Source organism: Arvicanthis niloticus, chromosome 3 (assembly GCF_011762505.2).
Source record: "Arvicanthis niloticus isolate mArvNil1 chromosome 3, mArvNil1.pat.X, whole genome shotgun sequence".
NCBI classification, from domain to species: Eukaryota; Metazoa; Chordata; class Mammalia; order Rodentia; family Muridae; genus Arvicanthis; species Arvicanthis niloticus.
The window spans coordinates 61,781,952-61,805,532 of NC_047660.1; the positions used below are offsets into that span (position 1 = coordinate 61,781,952).

Here is a 23,581-nt window from a genome sequence, read left to right on the forward strand (position 1 = left end):
GTGTTGCCTGTCTTTCATTTTTTGCAGTGATGCACACTCTCATGTGGTATGTCATTTAGACATTACTGTGCTCGATTTGCTTACTTTTGCATCTGAATTCATAGTAGACATTACCGGTAGTTTGTGTGCTATATTATGTGACTTTGAATTTAGAGTAGTTATTTGTAAACTGGATTATAAAAGGTTCTTTCATTTCTGAAATGTTTCCTAATTTTCCTTAAGTATGTGATAGATCTATAGTGAAGTAATTTGAGACTGGAGAAATCTTTCTCAGGAACCTTTAAGTGACAAATCTAGTTTCTTGTAGAATTGTTTTCTGTTTTCTTCTCATTTGAGTTTGGATTGTTTATGGTTGCTCAAAATTGGTCCATTTTTTCCCAAGGTGTTGACTTTATAAGTATAAAGTTGTTGGTAATATTACTTTTATCCGTTTTATGACTTCAGAGTCTATAGTGAGGTCTCTGGTTTTAGTTCTGAATTTCATGATTTGTGTCTGCTTCCCCCCCCCCCCATTGCATTTGGTTATGGATTTGTCAATCTTACTTATTTGTAAATTTTATTTTGAGAAGCAAAACTGTGTTAGTCAGCTTTCTATCACTGTAATAAAATAGCTGAGATTAGCAAATTTCAAAAGAACAAACACTTATTTTATCTTATAGTATTGGAGGGTTCAGTCCCTGATTGGTTGGTGCCTGTCACAAGATATCAGCATGTGGAAATGGAGGCCTATTTATGTTATAGTGACCAGATTTGGGGAGGGGGCCAGGAGAAGAGGAAGAGGAAAGGCCAGGGTTCTGTATCCCTTTGGAGACACATTCCCTATGACCTGAAGACCTCCCACTAGGTTCTACCACCTCCCAGTAGTGCCAAGCTGGAGACTAAGGTGCTAACACATGGGCCTTTAGGGGACATTTCATGTCCAAACAGCAGAACCTTTTCTTTCATCAGTCAGTGTCTGGTTTTGCTGTTTTAAATTCCAGTTACTAGTTATGGAGGGCACAGTAGAGATCTTGTGGCTAAGCAATCAAAATGGATTCTAAGGGAAGCAAAGGAGGACTGAGAGGGGAGAAGGCCCACCTATGGACATGCCCATGGTAGGTGCTTGTAAGAGGGTACCTTGCTGGGGCAGCATTTCTACATAAGAAAGACAAAGTGCAGTAGCGAGAGGCATGCTCCTATCCTGTCTTTGCACACCCTAGCCATGACTGGCATTTGCTGCTGTCCTCACCCCTCTGGAGAAGAATGGTATCCAAAGATATGAAGGAACGGGGGTCTGTAGTATTATCTCGTAGATGCTAGTCCTGTTTTGTTCTCCTAGTTTGGCTTCCTCTCTGGGGCATGGAAGACCTTCATGAACCGGCAAATGGCAGGTCTGGCTGCAGTCTAGTTACACTAACATTCTCTGTCAGGGCTTGGTCACTGGGTGATGAGATCTTTTTGGCTGGGAATGTAATTTCAAGTTTATGTTCCTGAGGCATTAACACAGCAAGGGAATTTATGTTGTGATGAAAACTCTTTGGCCAGACAATAACTGGGTTTAGTGCCCATAAATTCTTTCCCCATCAGGGGCAAGGTGGGTGGAGGAACCTGCAATGAGTCATGAAGCCATCAGCAGGGTCTCAGCCTGTTGGCATGTTTTGGCAGTAAGCCTTAGAAATTGCTTACCTCATGTTTTATCCTTGTAAGCAGAATAATCCCTAGCAGGATTCCTGTTCTTAGGGCTCTATAGGGGAGAGAAGAAAGCATTGGTTTTGTCCTTGAGAGGTTTGAGAATAGATTGGCAAGTGATAAGGCATTCGAATTTATTACTCTACATCACAGGACAGAAAGTGAGTGCCCAATAACCCCTCAAGGTTCAGATGCCCGTATGCCCTTCTTTGTAAGGAGGGGAGAGGACAAATGAGGGACTATAGGACATATTTTGAGGGACAGTGATTTTTAGGCAGAATGAATGAACTGGAAAACAGACAGGTTTGTAAACCATTCTTTTTTGGAAGTTGAGTGGACTCAGGGGACAAACAAAGGCCCATGACAAGTCTGTCCAGGTGTAGTAGCCTCTCAGTCTTTGTCCTGTGATAGGCAGGCTTAGTTCCTGAAACTTAGAGAGACTGAAGGCAGTTCTTTTCCTCTTTGGCAAGTCTAGTCTTCAGGCAGGAAAAGGAAGGGTAAGTCTACATACACACAGTCTTCCAGCATTTGCCAGCACACAAGACACTCTACTTAAAGTCAGCACACAGCATACTGTGTTGTGGAAACACAGCCTATGTGCCCCTGCATCTCAAGCTACTGGATTCAGTGCTTAGTGTCTTGGTTTTCCACAAGGGGCATAGTCTGTGCATCTGATCAAGGTGCCCTGGGTGTTCTAGAACTCCATCACTGAGCTTTGTTTCAGACATGAGTGCCAAGTGCTGGGAGGATTATTCCATTTAACCAAGTGTGCTTCAGAGGTCATGACATCAGATTAGCAGGTGATTACTTACCTGACATTGGAGCAAGAATTAGGAATCAGCTGAGCCCCCGGCCCCTCAACGGCCCACCTGCTCATGGCAGTCTTGCCCTCTAGTGTACAATTTTAGAGCTTAGGAAACTTTCTTTCCCATTTCCCATGATCAGATCTTTTCAGACCTGCCAGTCATTTCTCAATGTCAGGAGAAACATGCTACTATTTTAGACTTTACACAATAGGAAATTGACTAATATGTTAAGTGGCTTGGTCCACATGCTACAGCCTGGTTGGGGATTAAGACCTGCCTCTGCTGCAGGGTCTACAAAGTGGAGATGATTTCTTACTGGGATATGTTGAGGACTAGGTGGGAGTCTCTGGGGCTTAGACCAGTGTCTGCCACGTAGCTTAGGTGATAGCTTCTGAATTTAGCCTTCTTTTTCATGTGCATCAGCTATCACCAGGGATGTCCTAAGCCAAGGTCCTTACATCCGCAGCATAGTAGAGGAGATCTCTCTCAGGGCTTCCCAAGCATCACCTGGGTGCTCATAAGAAATGCAGTCTCTAGGTCTTCCCAGGCTGTGGGATCAGACACTGCTCTCTGACAAGCTAGGGAATTTTATTCTGAATGCGATTTCCCTGAGACCTGGGCCTAAAGGTCTCCCCTAGACTGTTTCATCTGTTCCAAGATAAACTCTGCCCATGAAAGCTGGTGGGGTAGCTTAGTTGAGTGGTAATTAATACTAATTTAGCTTGTTCTTGATGGAGTCTTCATTTCACAGAGATACATGACATTTTATTTCTCAATTTTTTTTCTCCATCTGTTTATATGTGTTTTGTTCTGTCTTTTTATCTGGGATGCAGGCCTCCTGTCAAAACCAGCTTCTACTTAAATAGAGACTCTGGCTTCTACTTAGAGACTCAGGTGATGTTGACACTATATGAATTTGAGCCCCAGTTTAAAGCACTAAATACCTCTGACTGTTCCTAAAGGGACATGAAAATTGATTTTGACACAGGGTCTCACTATGTAGCCTTGGCTGTTTTGGAACTTGCTATGTAAACCAAGCTGGCTTTGAATTTACAGAGATCTGCCTGCCTCTGTCTTGTGAGTTTTGGGATTAAAGGTGTTTATTTCTCTTTCCAGCTCAAAAATTGGTTTTTAAAAGTCTCAACTCACCCTCATTAAAACACAAAAATGGGTTGGGAATGTAGCTCGGTTAGTAGAGTGCTTGCCAATCAGGTATGAGGCGCTAGTTTTGATACTACATAGTACCACACAAACCGTGGGTGGGAGTTTGAGGCCAGTCTGGGCTTAAATAAGACCCTGTTTCAGGATCAAAAACAAACAGGTCAGAACAAACACAAAAATGTAATTGTCAAGAGGTAAGAGTTGCTCTACTGACGGTGAGCTTCCTGGCCCGAGCCTGTCTCACTTGGACTTGCTCCCTGGACACATCACGCACACGTGTAACAGCAGCCAAGCTCCACCCTTGGATTTCCTGAGCAGAGATGCAAATTGCGATCAGGTTTCTTGTCTGGAGGAAAGAACCTATGTGAGTAGAAGCAGGTACCTGGAGCGGTCTGGGAATGTATGCCCAGCTCTGGGGAGGGCTTCAGATCACTGGTCTGTCCAGATTCCTTGCTTGCAGCAAAAGGAAGTGGGCGGGCCTGGCTGCTGGCAGCATTTGGGAAGTGAGGGCTCTTAGCGATGTGCAGGATGTGCAGGATGTGCAGGGTGTGCAGGGTGTGCAAAGGCTGAGGGGCCCCAGTTGCTGAGAGAGAGAGAGAGAGAGAGAGAGAGAGAGAGAGAGAGAGAGAGAGAGAGAGAAGAAAGATACACACACAATATAACACAACAAAGGCCATGTATAACACACACAGCAAACATCATAATTCAGAGCTCTCATACATTAATTCCAAGTCAAAAAGTTTTTCTTTAAGATCAAGGAAAAACAGGGCTGCCAATTTTACTGCTTCTGTTGGATACCACACTAGGCATCCTTTCCAGATAAACTAGACAAAAGAGGACACATCTAGATTGGACAGAGACTAAATCATCTCCTCTTCTTATGTGGCCTTATATACAGAAAACACTAAAGATGCCACAGGGAGTGTGTGAGGGGGAGCCCTGTTAGAACAGATAAAGTTGCAGTTCACAGGTAGAACACTGAAGCTGAAAGTTCAATAAAGGTGTAAGGTATAAAAGTATTTCTATACACTAACAACAAACTATCCAAAATTTAAAAAGTTATTTGTAATAGCTATAAAAATAAAATTAAAAAATACTTAAATTTTTGTCAAGTAAATGAATTTTCTGGGTGGGGTGGACATTTAACATGATAAGTTCTTCTGAGCCATGAGCATAGGCCACACCTCCATTTGTATCCTTGCTTTCCTTAGTCAGTGTTTTATACATGCCAGACCCAGGAGATCTACAGATTCAGTGTGATCACTATCTACATTCCATAGAAATAGTATGGTCTTCTTTTGGGAAGAATCTAGATACCCTATGAAGTGAGTTAGGATCGGGACATAAAACATATTGGGATGTGAGGCTTCCAGGAGTAGAGGATTCTTCCGGAAGAGTGGGTGGCACTGTGCAAACGTCAACTGAGCATACCTGCGAGCTTTCTCCTTGGACAGGTCAGCTCAACTTCTCCTCAGGTTTTCTTTCCCCTGCTGAGCAGCTTGGCCCTGTCTGCACTCTCAGGGGAGCACACTCATGCCTATACATAGTAACAGCCATTTACAGGGATTTACAGTTTCTGCTGCAGAAACTGAACCTGTTTGGCTGAGAATCATCTGCGTTAGAATTTGTTCCAGCCTCGGTTTCTAGCAGACCACTTCTTTATTAATAGTGTTGCTTACTGATGCAGATACTCATAAAATGCTAATAAATATACACTGTTAATAAAAAAGTGGTCTGCTAAGAACTGAGGCTGGGCCTCTGCCTTTTTTCTTTCATATTTGACTCCTGGCATAAGCTATGGTACCTGGAGTTCTGAGGTTCTAGGAATTCAGACCAGTAGCCCACTGTATCAGGAGAAAGGGGCACAAATGGTGCTTCTGCCAGCAGGCCTGGTTGATTTTTGGGTAGTGATGGTGGGAAAGGGAGATTCTTTTACTGGCTGTACTTCTGGTGGAACTGCTTTGTCCAGGAAAGAAATCTTATGGTGGCAGAGGGTGGGTCTCAGCACTTGGTGTGCTTGCCCAGGGTTCTAGCCCTAGCACCATTGACAACAACAAAATTACGATAAAGAATAGTTTTGAGTAAGCCACAAGATAGACTTAAGAAATGTTGGATTTCTGGATGATTGTTTGTTTTGAGACATGGCTTTTTGGTGTCTTTCTCCCCCAGTGATCTCTCTGCTTCTATGCTCCAGGGCAATATCAGTGTAGTGAGTGTGGAACTCTCGTGGGTATCAAACCATGCTCTAAAGACAAAGCAATGTGTGAGAAAGATTTAAGTATTTCTATTTCATAAAAAGTGTTATTTTGTGTTTTATTTTCTATTAAGATATATTTAGTTCCATACACACAAAAACAATACTAGCCATGTATGTATTTAAAGCAAAAGCAGGTGGACACAGACCTCTAAAAGTGTCTGTGAAGAGATTATAACTCTAAGAAACCCATGCTAGGTACGCTGGTGCACACCTGCAAGCCTAGTGCTTATCAGGCTGAGGCAGGAGGATCCTGAATTTAAAATCGGGGAGGGAGGGATAAACAGCAGGCAGGCAGGCAGGCAGGCAGGCATAGTAAAATACTGTTTCTGTACCACCTTACTAACCCTCACACAGGTGACCAACGAGGTAGTTGAAGCTGGGAAGTTAACAGACAGGGTCAACGGGTATCTGAGATGGAGGAATAAAGGGAATGCTCAGAAAAAAGGATGGAGCATCAGGTACCCAAGGAGAAGGAAGAAACATCGGGTACTCAGAAAGAAGGCACAGAACATCAGGTACCCAGAGAGAAGGCTCAGAGCATCAGGTACCCAGAGCTAGGCACCCTTGTTGCAAGAGGGAGAGGGGGCGGCAAGCCGGGGATGTCACCTTCCACCAGCTGAAATTGGAAGCCAACTTGGGGCCTTCAGGATCTGAAACTCTTTGAGGTAGCCTTGCCTTTTCTTTTCTTTTCTTTTCTTTTCTTTCTGTTTCCTTTCTTTTCTCTTCTCTTCTTTTGTTTTGTTTGTTTTCTTGAAATTTCTAGAAAGTTTATTTGAAATTAAGCCACCTTTCCCTTAGGCTGCACATTAGATCCTCAAAGGCAGACACTAAGTTTATATGCAAAAGTATTCAGGCTTCAGATGACTTACTCAGCACGATCCAGCTCGAGGTCCACAGAATAGGTGAGAACAAATCCTGCAGGGGTGTTCCACTAAAACCATCGTGGTAGAACAGGTGCTTACTTGAGTTCTCATTCCCCGAAGCTTCTATTCCCATGGACTTGTAAATGTTGGAAGTCCAGTGGCCTTTAAACCATAGCTTTTGCCATAATTGAGAGGAGGTGGTAGGCAGGAAGGAACCTTAGAAACCATGATACATCCACTTTTGTTCCCAGCAAGCCCCTGGGAATGGTCTCAATAGTTTTAAGCTCACAGCAAAAGCTGCCATCAGTGCTCCAGCTGTCTAGCACATGAGAGATGTTGTGACATGATGTCCAGAGCTGAGACCATACAGCTTTTATTAGCTTTTTCATTTTTTTTAAAGACAGGGTCTTGCTGCGTAGCCCAGGCTGGTCTCACTCACCCACCCTTGTGTCTTGGCATTCTGAGCTCTAAGATTACAGGTGCACCAGAGGTAGCCAGAGCTCATGCCATTCTGTCTCTTTGGTGCTGGAGGCTTGTATTTTCTTATTCAAATCTTTGTACCGAACTGTATTCCCAGGTGGCCCTTTAATGGTTCAGGCTGAATGCTCCTGAGTAAGTCATCTGAAGCCTGAATACTTTTGCATATAAACTTAGTGATTCTAATGTTAGATTAAATTTAATTTTAGATTTCAGATTTTTAGCTCAACCAATAGTAAATATTCTAATGTATGAAGAACTGTAAAATCTAGTGTAGTTCCAGTCCTTCATGGTCCTGGGATGTACTTCTGGTCCTTGGCATTCCAGACAAAGAGCCCTTTAGTTTGTATTACAGTCCTCATGGTGTTTGGCAGTGAACTGTTTGGCCTTTCAGAAAATGGTGGATCTTTTTGGTTCTTGTGTTTGGTTTTAAGGTTAATTCCTGTCCTTCAGACTCTGTAATATGGTTCATTGTCTCCCGAAGACAGTCGTCTACACAACACACTGAAAAGAGTGCTCTAGAAATTTTAATTTTTTTGTTTGTTTTGGTGTTTGGTTTGTTCCTATTTCAAAACTTTAAAGAAAATTGAAAGTGGAAAATACCTCTACCTTTGCCCTCTCACAAGGCAAATTCCTTTTCTCCTTCCAGGTTTTCATCCATCTTTTCCCTAACATGAATGCTTTGCTCCAGTATTCATTGATATTTAACAACTTCATCATTTTATTTTATTGACTTTTCAATGTTTGGATGTTTCTCCCGTTGTAGGTTGTTTTGAGGTAGCTTCTGTTTCTGGCATGACCTAGATTCAAAGACTCCTTTGCACCTGTGACTTAGTCCTGGCGGGTCTTTTCATGGATAGTCTGGGGTGCAGGCTTTGCAGGCCAGGGGAGAACATTTCTCCACTTTCTAGATGTGACCAAAATGTTCCCAAGGGATACCTGTTACCAGCAGGCTCACCAGTGAGGCCCACACCCGCTGCTTTCATCTCCTTCCCCTAGCTCCTTAGCATCTCTCAGATGGCTCTTGACAGGGTGTGTTTCCTAGGCATGATTCAGTGTCTTATTGCATGAGCTAAGTGTGGGCTTCAGTAGGTTCTTTCACAGTTAGCAAAGTCTGCCCATGTCATCATGCAGGAATGTCTGTGTCCTGCTTCCAAGAAAACTTGTAAGTGTTGGTAAGCTGCCATACTGCTCACAAACTGTGAGTAACTGTGGGTCACGAAGCAGCTCTCGACGTCTTTTCTTTTCTCCTTATTAAGATGTCCTCTTGCCTCATATCTCCCTGGAAGGTGGCATGGGTGCAGAGGGAGTGTTTAGGCCAGGGTTTTTTTTTTTTTTTTTTTTTTTTTGCTCCTGGAGCTGGAGTTACAGGTTGCTACGAGTCACCCAATACAGATGCTGGACCCAAACTCAGGTCCTCTGAGGGCAGTGTGCACTCTTGACTGCTGTGCTATCTTTCCCGCATCCCCACATTCCCTGCCATGTTTGTGGTGCATTGAAGAGCAGTAATACACGGGGAAGAAAATACAAAACAGAATATAGATGCTGATACCAGTAGAGAGAGAGCTAATCCATGGCCTCATCTCATCTCTTGTGAAATGCACTGCAGGAGTTCTCAGTTTATTAGACCAGAGCTCTAACTACTCAGCTACAGAGCCCAAACAGTTCCCAATTTAAACCTCCAGACCTGAAACTATCAGTCTTTGGACCATCTATAGGAGCCCCAGGGATGAGTGTCTCTGAATGGCACAGTCCTGAACCTGGCTCTTGTGGGAGTTCCTCTCCTCTCCAACCTTCACCCAAAACTGTTAGGATGTATGCCCAGTGTCTTAATTGAGAAACTACAGAAAAGATGAAGGGAGAAGAGCAGGAAGAGGCTATATCATGAATGAACCTGTACCTGTTGGTTGTCTTATCCAGCCTACCCAGGAACACCTTGGGAGACAGACATTGCTGCAGTAATAGGGGTCGACGTGGCCTCTTGACCTGTGACCCCTTTCTAGTAGCCAAGAGAATAGCGAAACAAATTCATCTTCCTTTCTGTTCCCTTTAGGAGACTGAGATGGCACAGTCCTTACTTTACATATCACAGTCTAGGATTTATTCACCCTTCATTTTTGGGTAAAGTTTGGGGAGGGGGAGGAACTCCTGTAGAACCTTATCTGCCTGCCTGATAGCAAGACTGGATCCCTGGAGGTGACCATGGTGGCCAAATAAGGAATATGTGTTCTGAGATACTTGACAAGTCAGGACCAAGCCCAGGGAAATCAACAAGGCAAAAATGGAAGAACAAAACTGGGATTTTTTTTTTTTATTATTAGATAGGGGAAGGTGGCCAGGATTAAATGAGAAGAGGGGAAAGCAGCTACGGGGGAGAAAACCAGAAGGATAGACGATCAAAGGGAGGGGAAGATACGTGTGTGTAGCTGGTGACTTGCAGTGGTGACAGTCACAGGATGCAGTCCCCAGATACTGTGCACCACACAAGGCCCCGCTGGCCTTCCCTCCTCCTGTCAGAGTCCGAATCACCACACTGTGGATTGTCTTACTGTCAGTCCTTGGATGTGTGCGTCTTCCCCTTCCTCTCCCACGTCACAGACAGGTGGGTCAGACAGCCAGTGGGGAGCTACTCCTGGGGGGACTTGGTGTATCAGCTGACCTGAACTATAGGGCATTATTCTCTATAATTGGAATGGGCTACATCTAATTGATTAAGAAGTCTATAAAGAGCTGAACCGAGACCTCTCAAGACTCACCAGCCCACAGTCACATAAGCCAGTTCCTTGAAATAAATCTTCTATACATGTGTGTGTAAACAATGATCTGTCTGTGTCTGTGAGTTTTTCACCCATGGACTTAAGGAGCTACAGATTGAACGTATTTTGACAGATTGAACAGAATTGTATTCTTTGTTCTCTGAATAAGATGTCATGACAAATTTTAAATTACATTTATTTGGTGTGTGTATGTGTGTGTGTGTGTGTGTGTGTGTGTGTGTGTTGGGTGATGCATTCATTAATACATTTGGAGGTCAGATGACAACTTGCAGGGATTGGTTCTCTCTTTTTATCATTCTACCATGCGGGACCCAAGGATTTACCTCAAACTATCAGGTTTGACTGCAAGCACCCTTACTCATTGAGCCATCTCGCTGGACCAAATTACTGCAGTGTTTGTACTGTGTTATGTGTTGTAAATAACCAAGATGTGAGAGGTCCATGAGAAGACACACGTAGGCTTTAAGGCAGTTCCACAGCACTTCATTTGAGGGACTTCAGTATCCATGGTCTTTGGTAAGGGAGGCAAGATATTCTATAAGTTCTCCATGGACACTGAGGGAGGAGGGTGTGTGTGTCCACTAATAGAATCCCCAAACCTTTAATTATGCTTAAAATGTGTGTCAGGGTAACAGAACACTTCATTCACTGCCTGTGTTTTCTTCTCTGATGACTGTATCGGCCCTCCCAGTCCCCAGCCTGTATCAGTGTAGACTGTGGTAAGTCCCAGATCGTAAAGAAAGGCCAGCCCAGAAGTTTTTCCATGAAAGGGGATTTCTTACCATTGTGTCTGGGCCCTCTTCACCTTGAGGTTTCTCAGAACACGGTACAAAAGCCAGGCTGAGAACAGTGACAGCAGTGTTCATTGCTTTGTATGAGTTTTTAGGACTCTTTTACCTCCTGGGACCGTTCTTTTGTATGTGTGTCTTGAGAATTTTGCTGCATAATGCAGGAAGTACTGATAGCTATTCCAGTAAGTATTAATCTGAGCTGGCATCAGGTTCCATGCTGCAAAACAATGTGCTGAGCCTGTCCAGGTCTCAGGAGTCGTATGTTAGCTTGGCGTGTCATCATCAGCATGCCACCTACCTCCTCTGCCCCTTAGAACATTGTTATACATACCGTCATACGTGTTCTTATACGGCTGGGGTAAAAATGAGCTCAGGGTCAGAACTGAGGACCAGCACATCCCAAGTAAGAGGCTTGGAGTTGAGCGTCCAGTACAGCTTCTGGGAGAAATGTATGTATTTGCTGCAATGACGCAGAGTTGCAGTTGAATGGAAATACCCACGACCATTTTCTTCCTCTAGATTAGCCTCTAGGAAAAAAAAAATTACAGGCTTGAGGAATCCCCTTGAAAATGCCACACAGCAGAGAGAAATGCAGAAGTGAAGATTAGCATTCTTTCCTTTCTGTCCATTCTGTTGGGGAAGGACTGAAGAGAGTAGATAGTCCTCCAGAGGACATCAGAAAGAAGGGCAAGCTTCTGGCAATCGGTAGGGCACTTACCAGTCACATGTGAGGCCGGGTTCCTTCCATTCCCAGCAAATATGGAAAAACAAGACAAAAATGAATGACTCTGAGTAGTTCATTGGTTGAGTGTCTTGAAATTCTTTTAACGTCGGCTCTAAAAGTACGCAGAGCCTCACCTTCATCCCTGTGTGTATCTTAAAAACATGATATTGAGAAATGCAATCAAGTCACATGAGAAGAACACTATGCATCTGCACGATTAGAAATGTGCAGCCAGCGAGCTCTGTTGCTGAGAGGCCTGCTCTGAGGGCCAGTCTCCATAGCCAGGGCATGGTCATTGCAGGAGGTTCGTGTCCAACTTTAGGAAGACCGTGAGCTGGTGCCAGTGCCTTGCTTCATCATGACTCTCCACACTGTGCGTGCATCTTGAGCACACACAGTCTCTCTGCATTTGTGTCTCACGTGCAGCAGCTGGATGGAAAGTGGTTCCTTGACACTGAGTTGCTCAGTCAGACATGGCTCATGTTTGTCATGCCAGAGTGGTGGGCTCTCCTGCATCTTGATTCTGCAATGCTATCCTCTCCCTGAAGCTGTCTCAAGTGAAGTGGGGGTGATCCAAGCACTCATAGTCCCAAGACTCCCTATGTCATTTGTTAGTTGGGGTACAGTGGCAGTGGTGGTGCCAAATCCACTTTGCCGGCTGCTCTAAATTACCTTTGGAGTCTGGAGTGGAAAGTACCAGCTGCCCAGGCCAGCAGGGGGCAGTTTAGTCTCTGAGGCCTAATCTCAGGGGTATCAGAAGGACAAAGGATTCCTCCCTGTGGAATCCTGAGGACCCGTGGTGACCTCTCAGATTCCTTTTTCAGGCTGACAAGGCTTGTCTTCTTAAGAAGGATGTCAGACAACCCTTTCAGGGAAAGATCTAAATCCCAGATTGGGATGACATGTCTGATGGGTTGCTTGCCTGAGCTTGTCACTGGGAGCAAGGTGCATAGCGTGTCAGTGTGTATCTCTGTATAGGAACTGGGTCCTCCAGCTACGGGCTGACAGCCCCTGCCCCCAAGGCTGTTTATAGGAAAGGTGGCATGGTTAGTGGCCTTATAGGTAGCAGGCCCCACAGGGCCCTCTCTGAAAGAAGCTGCTGCTCAGGAAAGAGTCTGTGAGTGGCAGGTTCCAAAGGAATGTTGCCAGTCTAATCAGAAGGGAGTTTTGGAGAAATGCTTCTCTTTCCTCATATTGCCTTCCCAAGAGTTGAGATGCCCAAAGTACAGAGGTCCTCAGCAGGGAGTAAACCTGCAGTGTGTTGCCAGGATACACCACTAATGATTTTAGTCCATGCCCAAAGCCATGCACACAAATTGGCTGGCTTTCTAAGTACAGCACATAGCAGCTTCCCTCTTGTTTGGCAATTCACATTTGTAGAAACTTCTAGGGCCCCACCTCAGCAAACAAACCCATCCTAAGCTGTGCTTCATCAAAGAAACAAACTCATTAAAAGCCGAACAAGGCCTGACTTGCAGGCAGGTGAAGCCTGAGAACTACTTCCTCCCATTCTTTGGGGTGTTTTAAACACACTTCCACCCCCTGATCAAATATCCAGAAAATCCCCCTGACCTTTTCCTTGGGTTCTCTTTAGCCTTGTTGTCTCCAAAGCTGTAGGCGATATGTAGGGATGGTAAAGTGGAGAAAGGGGCACTGATAGATTATATGTCTCAGTATGTGAGCTGTAACAGTCTTCTTAAAGGACCCATGCAGATAAGGTAGCTTGGTTACACAAGATCCCATTAAAATGTTGTAGTGCATTAGCAAGTTTTTTTTTTTTTTTGTTTTTTTGTTTTTTTTTTTTTGGGGGGGGGTCTACTGCCTACAAGAAGTTAGGGCATGTAACATTAACTAAACTTTCCAAAGAGCTCACCTGTGTGTTGCCTCCTTCTCCCCATGTAGGAAGGAATAGTATCTCCTAACGACCTGGACCTGGTCATGTCAGATGGCCTGGGCATGCGGTACGCATTCATTGGACCCTTGGAGACCATGCACCTCAATGCTGAAGGTACGTCTGGGGCAGAGACGGAGCTCTGCGGTGTGGACTGTCTCTGTGAGCTTTATTATCCGCCAATGTGTGCTGTTTCCTTTTAACCAGAGTAGTAATGGCGGTGCCTGGAAGGAACTCTGATCCACCCTAGGAACTCAGACAGGTGCTTGTGTAGATGACTGTGAGCTGATATGTAAGTCCACATGGGGTCTGCGGAGCTTGGGGCTCTGGATGTGAGGAGTCCTTGATGGAATCAAAGAGGAAGAACATGAAACACTGTGACAGGGAACTTGCTATGTGTCTTGTCCTTGATGGGACAGAGGCTGCAGCTTCTGTGAGGTGCTAATCACAGTAACAAGAAGGAGAACAAAGACCACTTCCTTCTCAAGTTATCATCTACACAGGAGTGCCTGTGGGTACTTCTTCAGATCAGTGGAGTGGCCTTCCCAAAGGCCAGGAGCCACAAGGCAGGTGTCTTATAGGAGAAGTCTGGCAGGGTGGGGCAGGCCAGACGACTGCCCGGAAGCTGACTTCAGAGGCCTGGGGGGAGTCAGTGTGACCTGGTAATTCCAAAGAAAGATAACGTAAAGGATAAGATCGAAGCAGACTGTAAAAGAGCCAAAGATGGGGAGCTGATGAAACTTAGACCAAATTAAAACACACCAGTGCAGTGATGTGCCAAAGTCCGCAAGATGCTACCCACACGTTACCTATCTCTTAGTATTAAAGCAACAGTAACTTTTCTTATTTCTTTTTTGTCCCAAGTGAAGTCTCACAACATAGCTGTGGCTAGCCACAAGTGCATGATCTTCCTGCTGAATGCTGGAACCATAGGCATGAGCCTTGTCTGACACAATAGGAAATGGTGTTTATGTTTTTTTTCTCTTCCGCCTTTTTCTTTTATGTTGCTGGGTAGTCAAACCTAGAGCCTTCTGCATGCTAGGCAAGTACCCCTCCTCCACTGCTGAGCTGCAAGTGACTTATGTTTTTAGTGCTCTGTTGCTGTAAGCTTATACAATTACTATAACTTACTTTAACAGAGTCCTCTTAAGTGGTAAAAGAGATGTAGAAAGAAAAAAGATGTTATTTGTAGTGTCAAGACTGTATTTCCATGATATTGAGAAAATGAAATTTCCTTGTGGTGGGGTAGAGGGGTAGGAATTGAGATTTCCTCCCTTCGAGGGGTATGGGGAATGTGTTCCCTTTGTTTGGTTTGGAGACAGGGTCCCACTCTAATTCCATCTCTCCTGATACTTACTATATAGCCCAATTGGTCTCAGACAGCAAGTAATCCTCCTGCTTCAGCTTTCTCAGTGTTGGGATGGATTACAAGATTTCATCCCCTCTGCTATCTGAGTGGGTAGAACTAGAATGGAAGACGGGACATGGTAGGCTTTGTGTTTAGTATGTGATTGATATGACAGAAAGAACTTTCTAGTCACTGGTGCTAGTGACCCAGGAAGGGAGGGCTCACACCCTGATGAACTAAAGGGCCATGGTAGATGTTGAGAGGATATTGCTGCTATGTGGTGTGTTAGAGCTGATGGCCTCTCCAAGTCTGACTTTTGGCCCATGATCCCACAGTGCTCTGTTACTAGGGCAGTCAGTTTCCACTACAGCAGTTAAGGACCAACACTCAAGACAATTTTCCCAGACCCAGCATTACATGCCATGGGTGAATATGTGATTTGAGGAATGGACCCACTACACAAGCCCTGCAGCAACACTCCAATAACCAAGTCTTTCTTAAAGGCAAGCCTTGCTAAGAGCAGCCAAAGGAAGGAAGGAAGGAGTCTCCCAGCAGTTGCCATGTCGCGTGTGGGAGGATCATTGTTGAATATGAGAAGAAAACACCAAGAAGAGGCTGTCATACAAGTGAAATAAGAGCTTTGAAGTGTCATTGAATTGGTTTTGGGTCATTTCAGATGTCTTTTCAGCCAGCCCTTATGAGTGGGGAGCATAGCCAAGCATTTGATAATGGACATGGGCCCTGTCTGATAACCACCATATTTCTTTTTCATGAGAGAACTGAGATAGTTAAGGGGTTGTGAGAAATCAATAGGGAGAGAGCTGAGAACAGCTTTGAATCTCAAACAAATAGATAGAAACAGGAGCCAGGGACACCAGACGTGCCAGCATCAGGCAGACAGGAAGGAGGCCACAACAATTTTTCAAACAAAACTGATATGATAAGAAGGCTTAATTGGCTTAATATGATAATAGGGGTCGGATGTAGTTTTCAACTTCTGAGCATTCCAAAGCCCAGAGCTAGAAAGTTAGAAGATCTGGCTGGGAACCAGTGGCCCTTAATTCTTCTGGTGTCACTGAATACATCAAGGTTGGAGTGGGGAGGAAGCTTCTTGGTTTTGCTGACGTGGCTTTCATCTCAGGTTAAGTTTTAGGCTTAAAAGCTCCATTTCCCCCCAAGCAACTACAGATACTCTGGGATTATTTATTTGTTTTTAAAGCTTGAGGATATTTTTGCTGGAGTTGGAGAGAAAACACCAGGGCATGTGAGCTGTAAATGCCAGCAGCCACCAGGAGGAGGGGGGTGTCTTGCTTTTGAGGGAGGGTCAGGAAAGCCTCAACAGCTGCACAGGGACATTAGGGAAGCATCAGAGATCAATGCAGATTTCCCAGGGTTCCAGGGAAAGTGTTTGCAGGCTCTGGCTAGTATCTGAAAGAAAGAGATACAAAAGAAGAAAGTTACCATTTTGTTGAGAAATCTCGAGAATTGGGAAGACCTCCGTGGCAGAGGTGCGTTTGAGAAGCTGTGCAGGTGGAGGGGAGAATTCTGATTAAATAGGAAAGCAATAGAGTAGGGTGCTCGCTCAGTTTGCCTTCGTGTCTACTGTTTAAAAAAGCATCCTTTGTGGAATAATATGCTTCAGACTAGAGGTTCCAGCCAGCAAGACAGTTAGCTAGATTCCCTACCCTGGCTTTCCAGTCTGTTAGCTGCTACATACATCAGATTAGCTACTTGATTCAGTGCACCTCAGTTTTCTTAGCTGTTCAATGGGGGAACAGCAACCACTTCTGGCAGGCGGATGGGGGAGATGTGCAAAGAGCCCACTTGGAAGGTGGTTGTTCAGATAGATTATGTGCTTATTAAATGACCTTTTGTTTGTTTTATCTTTATGTTTTTGTCGGATCTTTATGTTTTTGTCGGTGCTGGGGCCTGGAACCCAGAGCCGAGGCCTTGCTAGGCTCAGCGTGCTGGGTTTAATTTATTACTCTTCCAGGGGTTTTGTTTGTTTTTAGTTTTCTTGTTTCTCTCAGAAAGGTTCCTCCAGGTCCGAGGGAGAAATACAGAGTAAGTATAGATGAGGCTGTTTTTTTGGTTGTGGGGTAGAGGAAACCTTAGAATCAGACCAGGTTTGCTTCTTCACTGAGACTCTGGACCTGCCCTGTCCCTGGCAGCTTTCTGGACTCTGCGTGGAGGGACAGTATCTAAGACAACCCCAGGTCCCCCTCCAGGTGAATTGATTGTTTGCTCCTTGTCTTGTAGACACCTAGCTGTTTTTTTTTGTTTTGTTTTGTTTTGTTTTGTTTTTGTTTTTGTTTTTTTTTTGTTTTTTTTTTTTTTTTAGAAGAAAGGCTGCTGGATGGCTTGTCTGTCTATGTTCAGCCACCATTGACGGTGGGAACAGCTAAGCTGGGAAAAGGGGGTGCGGGGGAGGTGATGGACTGGGCCCTGTTGTCATGACAACTCTGTCTTTGAAGGACATTTGATATTGTCATTCTGTTTTCAGGCCCTTCTGACCTGTTTTTTATAAAGTCTGTGAAACTGTCTTAGCTGAGGTGAATCCATGTAGGTGTGGGTTCAGTACTGGGGAGTGTCAGGTGTGGGTGCCAGCCAGGTACAGCATGGTGGGCCATGTCTCACCCCATAAATTCAGCAGACAGGAGAACTTCCTGTTGGTAGAGGTGCTAGGGTTAAGGAAACCCCGTTTTACCCAGCAGGTCTCACAGCTAGAGAACTGATAAGCCAAATCTCATCTTGAGAATCAACTCTTTCTGTGTATTCTTTGTCCATAAAATCATTTCCTAAGAAATTAGGTTCATGGGTCAAAGAGTTGAGAGCAGCAGTTAAGAGTCCTGGCTGCTATTCCAGAGAACCTGAGTTTTATTCCCTGTGCCCACACGGAGACTCACAACCCCTGCCCAGGCTCATGTGCAGCCATCCCTCCCCCGCCATACACATGACATAAAAATAAATAAATATTTAAAAAATTAGGCTTAGCTTCTGCAAAATCAAGCTCTCCAAGGGCTGTGGATGAGCAAAGCTCATATGGACAGACAGGAAGACACAGAAGGAAGGACAAAGGGAAAGCTAGACTGGAAGGAAGAACGTGTGGAGGTGAGCCAGCAGGGTGAAAGGGTAAGGCCAGGCTTGCCCTTTCTGGTGAATTGGTATTTTAGAGAAAATTTCCACTCAGTTTTTTTTTTTTTCTCTCTCATGTAGAAAAGTCAAATTTTGTTGCATAGGGAGAGTTGTGAGTTGTACTAGAAACAGTTTTACCACGTTTTATTCTATGTTGAAGAAACAAATGTCCATGGACACTGGAGAGAGGGCACTTGTTGTTTCAGCAGAAGACCAGGATTTTGTTCCCAGCGTCCACATGTCATCTCACAGCCATTTCTATTGCCCTCTTCCTAACTCCACATGGGCCACACACACACACACAGCACACATACATCCAGGCAGGCAAAACACTCGTGTATAAAATGAAAATATAAACAGATGTACAGCGGAGAGAAAGTTCTAGAACATCTCTGTGAGACTGGAGTAACTTCAGGATGGTGAAAGGGGAACATGTGTAGGAATGTAAAGTAACCCAGAGACAAAACATGGTCTGTGTATCAAACCCCTTGAGGCTGACATTGGCTGGGGAGGGAGAACCAGCTCCCGAGAGAGTCTTGGGCTACATTTTCCCTATAAACTGGTTAAATATGCAGCCACAGCCAACGTTCCCATTTTCTTCTGGGATGGAGTGGAATGTTGGTTGACCAGCTTGTGTTATTTAGGAAGGAGCATGGGACCTTTAAGAGATCCTGAGCCATCTTAATGGCTCTGGATAAAGGGGCTTGACACCAAGCCCAAGGACCTGAACTTGATTACCAGAACCCATGTACTAGAAGGAGGGAACCAGCTCCCACAAGTTGTTCTCTGACCTCCACTCAATAACACACACACACACACACCTCACATGCGCAAAAATGTAACAAATTTGTTTAAAAGGGGTGGGGTCCATTTAGAAACAAGTTAGACCACTGGTGGTGTGCCCTTGGATATGGAATATTGGGAGGCTGGCCTCTTCTCATCTGGATCCTGGCCATCATGAGGTGAGCAGCTTTCCTTCATCGTGTGTTCCCATCACAATGTTCTGCTTGCCAACGGCATGGAGCAATGGAGAAGCCAATCTGCCTGGCTGAGCTGGGATAGCAGGGCTTGGAGGGCTTGCACACAGTGTGGTTAAGGTGGGTCAGGCTGCTCCAGCACCCCCATGGCATTGCAAGTGACTGATGGACACAGTCTCAATGCTGGTCTCACCACCTTATTGAGACATTATCATAGGAATTTTGTCAAAATGATGGAAGCTAAGTAACTTGTAATCATTCAACATCTTTCAGGTATATTCAACTCTGTGTGTCTTGCTGCCAACTCTAAATGAATACACTATAGTTGTGTCTAGATTTTATTATTGCTTGTGTGAATCAATAAATAGGAAAAATGAAACAAATGCTTAATTTCTTAAGGGAAAGACATATTTATGTCTTTTTCTGGTCTGTGGCAATTCTAAACCACCTTAGAAGACTAGACATTGCTAGGTTATTTATAGAAACTTGCAGAGTTCTGGACTACCGACTTAACACCTATGCAGTGAGACCTTCTCTTTAAAACTTAGCCACTGGTTAACTGCAGGTGCTAATGTCAGAGAACCTGATCTGCTTTAGTATCTTACCCTTCCAAACAATCTCAAGCTGGGTGCAGAGGGTGCACGCTGCTAAGCCCAGCGTTTGGGAAATAGAAACAGGAGGGACTGTTTTCAAAGCTAGCCTTGGCTACAAGGCAAGCTACACAAGACCTAATCTCAACACACACACACACACACACACACACACACACACACACACACACACACACTTTTACATGCTTTATTTTTTTCCAAAGGCTCTTTGGCACACTGAAAAGGAAGAAAAACTATTTGAATTTTGGCTTCTGTTTCTGTGTTTAATCAAAAGTAAGCCCCCAAACTAGACTCTTCATTTAAAAGAGTATCTAAGGCCCATTTTTGTTTTAGATCGATCAGATACTATCTTCACAGGGTAGATGAGAGTCTATGCAGATTCTGCAGCTTTGCCTTCCAGTGTTGTACTGCTGAGGCTTTGTGGCTCTGGAAGACTGAACAAGGTCCTGGGGGCTGGATCAGTGGTGGAACTCAAGTCCAGCCCACAAAATGGAAAAAACAAAGTGGGCCAGTGTCAGCACAGCCAGGACTCATAGCACTTTGACCTCTGGGATCCTAAGCCTGGCTTCTAGCTTATCTTGTCTTTAACTCATGCAGACCCAAGGCTCAGCATATAAGGGAGGAAGAGGAGGGAACTGAGTGCCCTGGGGCAGGTGGCTACATTTTGGAAAAGTTGGCCCAGGCTAGACCAGGCTTGTGCTTTCCTTCAGAGATCATCTGGTCTCAATGTCTTGGGGCTTCAGCCCACACAGCCCTGGAGCTGCTTCTACTGACTGTGTGCCCCTCCTCATCCCCACTTATTTCTTCACCAAAACCCTGCAGTGGGGAAACTGATCATCCTGGCTGGGCTGTGTGGCCTGTGCACGGGGATTCAGGCAGGCCGGGCTCCAGCCCTCCTTACACTGGAAGTATAAGCCAGTGGTGAATAGAACTCTGGTGCAGCCCTCCCCTCCTCATAAATACCAGGTAAAGCATAACCTGCCCTTGAGGCTTAAGAGTGTGATAAGGAGAGAGTGACTTGAGTTTTGATGTCTGGGATTCATAAAGGATGAATTGAGGCCGTTCATGATGATTCACACCTGACCTGCCAGCACTTGGGAGGCTGAGGCGAGAGGATTTAAGGCTATTGTGAGCTATAGAGTGAAACTCTGTCTCAAAACAGGAGGTTGGGAGAGGAGAGGAGCTGGAAGATGTACTTATTTAGCACGCATAAAACCCTTGATCCACATACAGCAGGAGTGGTGACACATGCCCATAATCCAAGCACTTGAATAGTGGCGGTGAGACTAGACATTCTAGGTCATCCATGTAGCCTGGGCTATATGAGCCCCTGTATCTCAAAGAAAGAAAAGGGTAGGAGGTAAAAGAGAGAAGGGAAATGAAGGCAAAAAATGCATTGAAGCCCAGAATACACCCTTAATGGCACATGGTCGAAGAAGATGCTTCCTATACATCACAGTATGAGTACCACTGACCGAGGACTTCTGAGATGCTCTGACCAAGGACCCCTGAGATGCTCTGACCAAGGACCCCTGAGATGCTCTGACCAAGGACCCCTGAAATGCTCTGACCGAGGACCCCTGAGATGCTCTGACCAAGGACCCCTGAGGTGCTCTGACCAAGGACCCCTGAAATGCTCTGACCGAGGACCCCTGATATGCTCTGACCGAGGACCCCTGAGATGCTCTGACTGAGGACCCCTGAGATGCTCTGACCGAGGACCCCTGAAATGCTCTGACCGAGGACCCTTGAGATGCTCTGACCAAGGACCCCTGAGATGCTCTGACTGAGGACCCCTGAGAAGGACACCTGAGATGCACTGACTGAGGACCCCTGCTAAGGACCCCTGAGATGCTCTGACCTGCTGAGGACCCCTGAGATGTACTGACTGAGGACCCCTGAGAAGGACCCCTGAGATGTACTGATTGAGGACCCCTAAAATGCTCTGATCTGCTGAGTATCCCTGAGATGCTCTGACTGAGGACCATTGAGAAGGACCCCTGAGATGCTCTGAGGACCCCTGAAATGCTCTGACCTGCTAAGGACCCCTGAGAAGGACCCCTGAGTTGCTCTGACCTGCTGAGGACCCCTGAGAAGGACCCCTGAGATGCTCTGACTGAGAATCTCTGAGATGCACTGGTGAAGGACACATGGCAGGCCTGAGGGCCCTAGTGCTCTTTAGAACTTTAGTTTCCAGAAAGCTAGGATAATGACTCATGGGGAAGGTCCTGCTTACCTAGGCCAGAGGTCACCCCCTGCTTCTTCTCTGCAGATTCCCTTTTCTCAGGGCAGAACCTTCTGCATAGGTCTCAGTTGGGAACTATAGAATGTTGATGTTGATATGTGGCTTCCTGTTCTCATGCCATTGCAGGTATGGTAAGCTACTGTGACAGATACAGTGAAGGAATGAAGCGTGTCCTCAAAACTTTTGGGCCTGTTCCAGAGTTCTCAGGGGCCACAGTGGAGAAAGTTAACCAGGTATGTGGACCGCTCAGGAGTGTGCAAGCTGGCACATACTATCTGTCTCCCTCCCATACCACCTGTGGGTGGGGCTTTGTCAGTAGCTGCAGTCTTAACCCTTGATTCTGAGGCTGCTTTTCCCTGACTGCCCATAATTGCATCCTGATCTTCAGGATACCTAAGGACAAGGTGATGGTGACCAGCAGTTCATTTTGACTTGGGGAATCTCGGGATCTGGAGCTTTTGTTGACTATGGGGTTTGGAAACAGTATGCACACAGCTGGCATAAAAGACAGTTACACTCCTGGCAGATTGCTTCTTCTCTGTGTGTACTCTGTTTTTCTTCCTCTTTCCTCCTCCCAGGACATGTGCATGAAGGTTCCTGATGATCCAGAGCACTTGGCTGCCAGGAGGCAGTGGAGGGACGACTGTCTTATGAAACTCTCCATACTAAAGCACCAGATGCAGCCCCAGTGAATTTCCTGTAATGCCACCTTCCCTCCTTCCTGGGCAGCTCTGTTAGGGAGATGAGAAGCTCTTGATCCAATCCCTGCACATCATCAACAAGCCCAGGAAGCTGGCCTGAAGCCTAGGTCTGCTCCCCTGTGTGTTTCCCTGTGGGCAGCTATAGAGGCCAAGTGTCTTCTGGTCACTCCTGCCTAACCCTGCATTGGGATATGGAAGCACTGCTTGTGTTCTGAGGCATGGGCTCCCTGCCACCTCGGCAAACAGGCTGAAGATTCTCACCTTTTCTTTCCAGTGTGATTACGTGTGCATTTCCAGGTGATGATTTGCAGTTTTCTGTTACCTTGATCTACTTCAAATGTATTTTTTATAATCATTTTCTAATCCCACTCTGAGTGTCCTGTAACCCTGCATAATAAAGCAATCACTTTCAGTTTGCTGGTGTTTATCATTCTGAATAAAAGGCTTAATTGCATGAGGACAGTCTGTTTCTACACACATACACACCCCTACACATACACCTATATACACTCCTACACACACACACACACACACACACACACACACACACACACACACTAAATAAACAAATAAATAAATGTAAAATTCTCCAATCTAGATTTTGCCAAGCTTTTCAGTGGTGCCCTGTGGTTCTCTGGTCAGAGATGTTTAAGAAGCACTGCAGGCTTCCCTACCCTTGCAGTTTTCATATCTGTAGTGAATGAAATGGAGAGTTCAGCCAGAGACACCTGCTTTAGCAGTCATTTCTAGAACCTTCTACAGTGTGAGGTCTGTTCCGGGAAGAGCTCCCAGGACACTGAGGACACCAGGACATGTCTCTCACAGCAACTCTGGTTACCGGACACCATCACACAGCTCCCAGACAGCTCTGCAAGACACTGGCCTTGCAGTTTTGGGTGGTGAGGATCTCAGGGTCATATGGTAGGGAGCTGTATTTCCTCAGGGTGGAGGCTGTTCTGGTGTGGAAACAGTGATCCTGACTAGGAAGTGATTATTTTTGCTCAATTGTGAGTCCCAGTCAGCACACTCCTGTGTCCTCTGGCATACTTTATGGCTGAGGATCTGGGATTACCGTGAAACAATAAAGTGGCCATTAAACTGGCCTAGTGCCCCAAGGGCTCATGGCTGAGGATCTGGGATTACCATGAA

At 45.4% G+C, this 23,581-nt stretch overlaps 1 protein-coding gene across 1 annotated transcript in view; it reads left to right on the plus strand.

Moving 5' to 3' along the window:
- The window catches only part of Cryl1 (crystallin lambda 1), a 127,560-nt gene extending 104,716 nt beyond the window's left edge, over positions 1-22,844 (plus strand). Inside the window, exons 6-8 of the mRNA XM_034499316.2 lie at positions 13,427-13,532; positions 21,858-21,964; positions 22,310-22,844. Coding sequence (XP_034355207.1) covers positions 13,427-13,532; positions 21,858-21,964; positions 22,310-22,423 — 327 coding nt within the window. The 3' untranslated portion in view covers positions 22,424-22,844. The remainder of the gene's footprint in view (positions 1-13,426; positions 13,533-21,857; positions 21,965-22,309) is intronic.
- Positions 22,845-23,581: the final 737 nt, after the last annotated feature.